Source organism: Nicotiana attenuata, unplaced genomic scaffold, assembly GCF_001879085.1.
Source record: "Nicotiana attenuata strain UT unplaced genomic scaffold, NIATTr2, whole genome shotgun sequence".
Taxonomy (NCBI): domain Eukaryota; kingdom Viridiplantae; phylum Streptophyta; class Magnoliopsida; order Solanales; family Solanaceae; genus Nicotiana; species Nicotiana attenuata.
The window spans coordinates 138,966-149,371 of NW_017671356.1; the positions used below are offsets into that span (position 1 = coordinate 138,966).

At 42.6% G+C, this 10,406-nt stretch overlaps 1 protein-coding gene across 1 annotated transcript; it reads right to left on the reverse strand.

The window, feature by feature from the left end:
• Positions 1 to 8,333: 8,333 nt before the first annotated feature.
• Positions 8,334 to 10,193, reverse strand: LOC109207772 (protein RADIALIS-like 5). Its single transcript, XM_019370758.1, has 2 exons — positions 9,952 to 10,193; positions 8,334 to 8,464 (listed from the first exon to the last, which is right to left on the reverse strand). Exons 1-2 carry the CDS (start codon positions 10,191 to 10,193, stop codon positions 8,440 to 8,442), a joined length of 267 nt encoding a protein of 88 aa, XP_019226303.1. The 3' UTR covers positions 8,334 to 8,439.
• Between the last annotated feature and the right edge of the window lie 213 nt (positions 10,194 to 10,406).

The window sequence follows — 10,406 nt, forward strand, 5'->3', positions numbered from 1 at the left end:
CCGAAGATCCGCCGGGAATACATCTGGATAATCCCTCACTATCGGAACTAACTCGACAGTAGGAGTATCAACACTAGCATCCCTCACATATGACAAGTACACATCATACCCCTTCCCAACCATCCGCTGAGCCTTTAGAAATAAAACAACTCTGCTAGGAACATAATCTAAAGTACCTCTCCACTCTAACCATGGTAGACTCGGCATAGCCAATGTTACCATCTTGGCGTGACAGTCAAGGATAACATGATAGGGTAACAACCAGTCCATACCCAAAATAACATCAAAATCTACCATACTGAGCAACAATAAATTGGCTCTGGACTCAAAACCACTAAGAACAACCAAACACGACCGATACACATGGTCAGCAACAATACAATCTCACACGGGTTTAGACACTTAGATAGGAGAACTCAAAGAATCACGGGATACACCCAAATACGGAGCAAAATAAGATGACATATACGAATAAGTGGAGCCTAGATCAAATAAGACCAATGCATCTCTATGACAAACCGGAACAATATTTGCGATGACAGAGTCGGATACAACTGCCTCTGTCCTAGCAGGAAGAGCATAGTATCTGGCCTGTCCTCCCCTTCTAGGGCGGCCCCTACCTGCCCAACCTCCACCTCGGGCTGGCTGTGCAAGTAGAGTCGTAGCTGGTGTTATAACCATAGCCTGACGACCTAGTAGAGCACGCGGAGCCTGAGTAATTTGTGGAGGTGCACCCCTTCTGAGTCTGGGGCAATCCCTCATCATATGACGAGTGTCACCACACTCAAAACAAGCTCTTGGAGGATGTGGCTACTGTGGCTGGCTCGGGCCTGATCGGGTGGACTGACCGCTAAAAACACCTCGTGCAGGAGGTGCGCTAGATAATGGCGGTGCGTATTAGGGAGCCTGGGGCCTAGGAGTGGCCGAAATACCGTTGGCAGCTGGAAATGCTGAATGAACAAGGCGACTCACATAGCCCCTGCCCTAACGGGATACAGCTGGGGCACGAGTACTACTATAAGTGCCATACTCTCGAGACCTCTCGGCCTCTCTCTCTCCCGAGTCAGCATACCCTCCAATTTCCTAGCAATCCCCACTACCTACTGGTATGCGATGTCCATATCCAACTCTCGGGCCATGCTAAATCTGATACTGGGGTTGAGCCCCTCGATAGAACGACGGACCGGCTCTCGAACGGTAGCAACCAAGGTTGGTGCATGTCTAGCCAAATCACTGAACCGAACCGCATACTCCGACACAGTCATAGAACCCTGGCGCAACTTCTCAAACTCTACGCGCCATGCATCTTTGGGACTCTGGGGAACATACTCCCTCAAGGACATTGTGAGAACTGAGTCCAAGTGAGTGAAGCTGCCTCGGCCGGATTGCCCAACTCATATGCTCGCCACCACTGATAAGCCTCTCCCGTAAGATGGGACGTAATGAAAGCAACCCCGCTAGACTCCGCAACACCCATAGTACAGAGGATACAATGGCACTGTTCAAGAAAACCCTAGGCATCCGATGACGCCAAGCCACTGAAAGTAGGAGGGTGGTACTTCTTGTACCTCTCGAGCCTGAGCTGCTCCTCCTCAGAAACTGTTGCCCTAACCCCGGGCTGAACTGGGGCTACCGGCTCTGCTGGTATGATCTCTAGGACCTGGTCAACCTGGACCTGCTGCTCTGGGGTACAGGCGGCGGGAGTCTGTGCTCCTCCCCCGGCCTGAGATGTGGCAGGAGCGAGTGGTATCAATCCTGCCTGAGCCAAAGTGCTGAACATGCTCGGAAACTGGGCGAGAGTCTCCTGGAGGGCTGGTACAGTAACAGGCGTCTCAGGTGCCTGCCCTCCAACTGGAGCACTGGTGGCTCCTCTGTAGCAGCTCGTGCGGATGATCTAGCTGCACCTCATGGACGTCCTCGGCCTTTACCCCGGCCCCGGCCTCTCGCGGCTCTAGCAGGGGGCGTGGGTGTCTGGTCATCTAATCCAGTTATACGTGTCCTCACCATCTGTGAGAGAATAGAAAGACAACAACTTAGAATCTAAAGTCAAAAATTTCGTACCATAGGGAATCAAAGAAGTGAAGTTTTTCCCAACAGTTCTATAGCCTCCCGAAGATAAGTACAGACGTCTCCGTACCGATTCGCGAGACTCTACTAAACCTGCTTGTGACTCATAACACCTATGAACCTAGAACTCTGATATCAACTTGTTACAACCCCAAATTTCCTTCGTAGTATGTCGTGACGGTACCTAGTCTCTAAGACTAGGTAAGCCTAACAGCATGCAGAATAATTGAAATAATAGTCTAAAAGCTCAAAATGTCAACAACTGTATACGATAAAAACTGTAGTTCAAAGTATATACAACTCCCAAAATCCGGTAAAAATAAGTCACAAGCTCTAGATATAATGTTGCACAATCCTATACATAATCTCTATCAAGAAACATAAAGAAACAAGGAAAAAGACGGATAGACGGGGACTACGAGGCCTACAGACGCGGGCAGGTGTACCTTGAAGTCTCCAAGCAGCAATGTAACACTCTAATATAGAGGCTGATAGGATGTACCTGGATCTGCACAGAAAACATGTTAAGAAGAATAGTATGAGTACACCACAACGGTACCCAGTAAGTGCCAAGCCTAACTCGGTAGAGTAGTGACGAGGTCAGATCAGGGCCCCACTGGAAATATAAGAAAACAAGGCAGAAGATATAATGACATAACAAAATGACCGGGAAATGTAACAATAAGAATTTACGGAAGGTAAACACACGGAATCAAAGAAGACGAATACAACACGTAAGGAAGCAAGAATCTTAGAAGTTAAGGAACAACAACAACAAGCAATACAGCAAATAGAGGAAATCAACACGGGCACTCCCGAGGTACCGCCTCGTAGTCCCAAAAGTAAATATCTCATATTCTTTCCTTATACTACCCATGCGTATCAATAATCACAACGGCACAGCAGAAACCTCGTGCAAACAATAACAACGCACGACAAAAACCTCCTGCAACAATATCAACCGCATAGCAGAAACCTCGTGCCACAATAACAACTGCACGGTAAAAACCTTGTGCCACAATAACAATCGCACGGCAGAAACCTCGTGCCACCATAACCACCGCAAAGCAGAAACCTCGTGCCACAATGAGGAAGCAGGAATCTTACAAGTTAAGGAACAACAACAACAAACAATAGAGCAAATAGACGAAATCAACAGGGGCACTCCCGCGGTACCGCCTCGTAGTCCCAAAAGTAAATATCTCACATTCTTTCCTTATACCACCTATTCGTATCAATAATCACAATGGCACAACAGAAACCTCGTGCAAACAATAACAACCGCACGGCAGAAACCTCGTGCCACAATAAGGAAGCAGGAATCTTACAAGTTAAGGAACAACAACAACAAGCAATAGAGCAAATAGAGGAAATCAACGGGGGCACTCCTGCGGTACCGCCTCGTAGTCCCAAAAGTAAATATCTCGCATTCTTTCCTTATACCGCCCATGCGTATCAATAATCACAATGGCATGACAGAAACCTCATGCAAACAATAACAACCGTATGGAAAAAACCTCGTGCAACTATAACAACCGCACGGCAGAAACGTCGTGCCACAATGGCCACCGGACGGCAGAAACCTTGGGCCACAATAACAACCGCACGACAGAAACCTCATGCCACGATAACAACCGCACGTGCAACAACCCAACAATCATCCTAACAATAATCACAAAAACCAAAACATAATAATGAAACAATGACATTTCAAGGATAGTTATTTCAAGTAAAGAATCCCACAGTTAAATAATGAATATGGAATCAAGGAAGCAGGTAATTCAACTAACCATATTGTACAAGTTGCAAATAAGAGATAAGACACGTAAACATGTGAAATTAGGCTAAACATGATGACTACACATGCTGAAGTAACTCAATTAAGGAAATAAAAGGAAACTACTAGCAAAACTGAATTTTTAATATTTAGCCGGTGTACGCACTCGTCACCTCGCGTGCACGACCTTCACATATTGTAAATTAGCATAACAGTACCAAATCCTAAGGGGCATTTCCCCCACACTAGGTTAGACAAGTAACTTACCTTAACCCTCGCTCAATCAATCAATAAGAAGGTTTTTCCCTCAACTTTTCGGCTTCGAACGACTCAAATCTAGCCAAAAACAATTACATACTATAAATATAAACTATAGGAAACTAATCTAAATAATGAAATTATGGTTTTAGCAAGAATTGGAAAAATTGGCACAAAAAGTCGACCTGGACCCACGTCTCGGAACCCGACCAAAATTATAAATCCGGACAGTCATTCGATATCGAGTCCAACCACACAAGAATTATCCAAATCCGAACTCATTTAGTCTTTGAAAACCCAAGAATTTCGTCTAAGAACTTTACACCTTTCCCCCAAATTTTCAATCCAAATCCTTAATAAAATGAAGAAATCGAAGATAGATTAGTGAAATTTAATAAAAAACGAGTCAAGAATCCTTACCCAAATGTTTTCTCTGAAAATCCCTCCAAATCTCGCCTCAATCTGAGCTCTCAATGTCCCAAAGTGAAAATGAAATCAAACCCTCGATTTTAAATTTTAATTTGCTGCGCATATATTTCTTCTTCGCGAAAATGGAATTTGCCTCGCGTTTGCAAAGCACAAAATACTTCAGGCCAAACTTCCTCTTACATGAACGCGAGGGTCCACTCGTGAACGCGATGACAAGCAATCCCAGACCTCTGTGAACACCGAGCCTCACTTGCGAACGGGTAGGCCAATGCGTGAGACTCACCCAAGCTGCTTTCCTCATTGCTAACGCGTAACCCAGCCCGCGATCGTGTAGCACCAAGACCTGACCCCTTCGCAAACGCGTGGCCATCATCGCAAACGCGAAGGGTAAAATTCTAGTGATCTCTGAAGCCTCTACTCGAACGCGGGAGCATCATCGCGAACGTATAGAAGGAAACCAGAAGCACCAGATTTCAGCAGTCATAATGTTCCGAAATGCACCGAACATGGTCCGGATCACCCCCGAGGCCCCCGAGACCTCAACCAATTATACCAACAAGTCCTAAGACATCATAGCCGAGCCTTTAAATAACATCAAACAATGCTAAAACCACAAATTGTGCATCAATTCAAGCCAAATCAGCTTTTGAACTTCTAACTTCAGCATCCGATGCCGAAACTTATCAAATCATGTCCGATTGACCTCAAATTTTGCACACAAGGCATAATCGATATTACAGACTTATTCCAACTTCCGAAATTGCAATCCAACCCCGATATCAAAAAGTCCACTCCCGGTCAAACTTTCCAAAAATCGTCCAATTTTCCAACTTTCGCAAATATACGCCGAAACGACCCACAGACCTCCAAATAAACATCCGGACACGCTCCTAAGACCAAAATCACCATACGGAGCTACTGGAACCATCAAAATTCCATTCCGGAATTATCTTCACACAAGTCAAACTACGATCAAGTCCTACGACTTAAACTTCCAATTTAGGGACTATGTGTCCATTTCACTCTGAAACTCCCCCGAACCCAACACTAAGCACCCCAACAAGTCAAGTAACCACAAAATGAAACAAAGGGAGCACTAAATAGCGGATCAAAGCTAATACTCTCAAAACGACCGGCCGAGTCATTACATCCCCCCTCTTAAAACAAACATTCATCCTCGAACGAGTATAGAGATATACGTGAAGTGGTGAAAAGATGAGGATGACTGCTACGCATATCATGCTCGGTCTCCCAATTCTCCTCCTCAATTGGCTAGCCCCTCCACTGAACCTTCACTGAAGCGATGTTCTTTGACCTCAACTTTCGAACCTGCCTGTCCAAAATGGCCACCGGCTACTCAACATAAGAAGGATCCTTGTCCAACTGGACTGAGCTGAAGTCTAACACATGATACGGATCGTCTTGATACTTCCAGAGCATGAAAACATGGAACACTAGATGAACTACAGCTAGACTAGGTGGTAGTGCAAGTTTGTAGGCCACCTCTCCAACCCTCCCAAGAATCTCAAATGGTCCGATATACCTAGGGCTCGGCTTGCCCTTCTTCCCGAATCTCATAACACCCTTCATGGGTGAAACCCGGAGCACGACCCGCTCCCCAACCATGAATGCAACGTCATGAACCTTCCGATCCACAAAATTCTTCTATTATGATTGGGCTATACGAAGTCGATCCTGAATCAATTTAACCTTTTCCAAAGCATCCTGAACAAAGTCTGTACCCAATAGTCTAGCCTCAGCCGGCTCAAACCAACCCCCGGGAACCGCTTACCATACAAAGCCTTATACGGTGCCATCTGAATGCTCGACTGATAATTGTTGTTGTAGGCACACTTCGCAAGCGGCAAGAACTGATCCCAAGAACCCCTAAAGTCCATCACGCACGCACGGAGCATATCCTCCAATATCTGAATAGTGCGCTCGGACTGTCCGTCCTTCTGAGGGTGAAATGTTGTACTCAACTTCACCTGCGTGCCCAACTCATGCTGTACGGCTCTCCAGATTTGCGATGTAAATTGTGTATCCCGGTCATAGATGATTAATATCGGCACTCCATGAAGCCTGACAATCTCGCAAATATAAACCTGAGCCAGCTGCTCCGAAGAGTAAGTAGTCACCACTGGAATAGAATGAGCTGACTTGGTCACTCTATCCATAATCACTCAAACTGCATCAAACTTCATCTTAGTACGCGGAAGCCCAACAACAAAATCCATAGTGATCCGCTCCAATTTCTACTCCGGAATCTCTAGCTTCTAAAGCAATCCACCTGGCCCCCGAGGCCCCCGGGACCTCAACCAATTATACCAACAAGTCCTAAACATCATACAAACTTGGTCGAGCCTTCAAATCACATCAAACAACGCTAAAACCATGAATTGCTCATTGATTCAAGCATAATGAGCTTTTGAACTTCTAACTTCAACATCCGATGCCGAAACCTATCAAATCATGTCCGATTGATCTCAAATTTCGTACACAAGTCATAATCCATATTACGGACCTATTCCAACTCCCGAAATTGGAATCCGACCTCGATATCAAAAATTCCACTCCTGATCAAACTTCCCAAAAATCTTTCAATTTTCTAACCTTCGCAAATATACACCAAAACGACCTACGGACCTCCAAATCAACATCCGGACACGCTCCTAAGACTAAAATCACCATACAGAGCTATTGGAGCCGTCAAAGATCCATTTTGGAGTCGTCTTCACACAAGTCAAACTACTCCTACGACTTAAACTTCCAATTTAGGGACTATGTGTCCCATTTCACTCCGAAACTCTTCCGAACCCAATTCCAAGCACCCCGGCAAGTCAAGTAAATACAAAATGAAACAGAGGGAGCAATAAAGAGGGGATCGGGACTAATGCTCTCAAAACGACCGGCCGGGTCGTTACATGAGTTTTACCCTTAGTACAATTCTGAAAAAGGTAAAAATCCTCCTTATACATCAATCACGGATACTCTACCGGCATCAGGCAAGATCCGCGCCATGATATCCGGTTGGGTTAGGATATCATGGTTCTGTTAGTCATGTGCAACCGTTTGTAATGCTTTCCGAGGTCTTGGTGCTTGTTCTAGGTTCGGGGGTATTGTCTTGTCAGGCCCGGTGGCGAGCACCCATTCCAGCTCCCGAAACAAAGAGTTCTCAAATTCGGTCTCTATCTCATACATTAATACTTCGTTTGATTCACCGAGAACTCGGGGTGTGTGCTGACCCCGAGTCCACCCGTATACATATGTTTAGGCGGATTTTAGGGTATTAACTCCTTGTTTTTTGGCCAATGGACTACTTTCATATGTGATCTATTCAAATGATAATCTGATTATATTATAATAATTTTACAATTTACCCATCCCCGATCTTGGTAATCGGAGTAAAGTGTCAGCGTAAGTGGTCTGCTAGCAAACGTACAAAGTGAATTGCAATTTTACTATCCCTTTTCTTTTCATTCACTTTGAGTTGATCCAGAAGTAGAATAAAAAGAAATAAAATCATTAGAGAATCATTTTGTCGTGTACATTTGAACCAAAAAAAAAAAAGGAACCTTAATATAACATTAAAAATTGTATCATGTGATCAGGAGGGTCACGGGTGGAAGCTTATTGCACCCGAATGCTTTTTCTTTTTGACACCCGAAAGGCAAATATTCAAAAGAAAAAGAGAGAGAAAAGGAAACATGGTTTGGTTCCCATACACATGTTAAATTAACACAAATTAAGCAAAATAGACATGGATGAACAATAATAGTAACAGTACGTTAGTAGAAAAAGTTTGTAATACAAGATACTAGGCTAGGACAGCTGAAGGGGAAGATGTAAACAAAATATACATGCATGATCCTCTGACGGTATTGAGCATCACTGCAATCTTCTTCTCACTATAACTTTAGATTCTTCATAAGCCTGTTCAGTAAAGTTATAGTATTAAGAACGAGTAATGTAAAAAAAAAAAAAAAAAAAAAAAAAAAAAAAAAAAAAAAAAAAAAAAAATACGATTACTTAAAAGATAACTACCATACAAGTTAAATAAGTCAGACAACCTGCTATAAGATGTTAATAACAATTGTATAAGTAACTTAAAAAAAACGGTAAACTTACTTTTTAAAAAAAGGACTAAAAGTTAAACCCCATTAACCAAAGGTTTTTAAAAAGAAACGTTTTAACGACGACGAAAACCTTACGGTCTAAGTTTAAAGAATTGGTTTAATTAAAACGATTTAGAGTTTAAGNGTTAAAAGGTTTTTTTTACTAACTGTACAGTATATACAAGATGGATGTTGTAGAATTCTAGTATCAATTTGCTTATAGAATGCTTAAACTATCTTACAGCTAGAGAACTTGGGATTGCTGAAGAGCCATGAAAGAATGTGAGGAACTCATAAAGTAAATGTGAGGAACTCATAAAGTNTGTTTTACGTCATGTTATATATGATACATATCGAGACAAGATACGTACAATTGTTAAACAATTTGTGTTAAGTATAATGAGGTGATCAGAGATTAAGATGTAGGACAATATGCATGTGCTGTTAAAGAAGTGGGATTAGATTTCATGTGGGTTACTTAGGAGCTTAAACAAGTAGGATTAGATTTCATGTGGGGTTGCTTAGGAGCTTAAATAGGCAACATGCACAGCTTCCTAAGATAACAAAAATCAAACAATTAATCTGGAAGTTTCAAGTATCTTTTTATTAAAATATATGTCTTCTAATTTGTGTGTGTTTATGTGTATATATATCTATATTATCAGGAGGGAATCCTGTGAATACACTTGCCTTAATTAAAGCTATTACAGTGGAATTAGTCGGCAAGAAAACCTACCACAAAGAGAGCCTCAGAATTCCAGAAATTTATCCGTTTATTAAGTGTATCGTAACCGTTAGCATACAGACAGTGCCTAAAACACTATCAGGTCACCTAAAGAATTCTAGTGGTGACCGTCGTTTGCCATAATAAGCGATTAATAAACGGAAAAATAACGCGGATAACCTACTACAACGTATCATAATGAGGAATTATTAAATTCAAAATTAATGCAGGTAATAACCTACTACAATGTGTTAAGATACATTAGCAGTGTATAAGGTAAATTCTATCATGGGGAGGAAACAGCTGGAAATAGGAAAAAATAATAGACAATGGTTCCTAAAATCTATCTTTGTGAACATTGTTGGCAGGAGGATACTACAGTACACTTGGCCTTAAAATGTGAAATATGTGAATATGTCTTGTTGGTAGAATGAAAATATTATTAGTTTGTTACGTTGCTCGGACCCTTTAAAAATGCTAGTGCACTGGTATCGGATCCTCCAAAAGAATCCAACTGGTCGTATTTTTGAAGAGTCTGAGCAAAATAGGTAATTTGTGTGAGAAGCAATGAGTTACAGTACCTTTGTTCATTAGCATAACTTCTGCCATCGCTTCCAGCAGTAGTGTAATTGGGCAAAGGTACTTGATCATTTTCTATCTGCATGATATCCTTTACAAGCAGTTCATAATGCCTTCTCACTTCCTCTGCTGATTTTCCACCTACACACCTTGCAATATTATTCCAGCGATCAGAAGTGTCTTTGTCATATAAAGCCAAAGCCTCCTCGAATTTCTTGTTCTGTTTTGCTGTCCATGTTGCCATTGCAGAATAATATTTGAGCTAATAATTACGTGGATGATGATTGCAAAGATGATTGTATACTAGGCAAGGAGAAGAAGTTTTGGAGGAAAGTGAAGATTAAGTCAAGAGGATGGCATTGACAAGAGATTGCTAAGCTATGTTACTTATAAACTGGAGGAGCAGAAGGTGTTGGGGTGTAGCAAGTTGGAGAACAGCATCTAGGGTTGGGGTCAG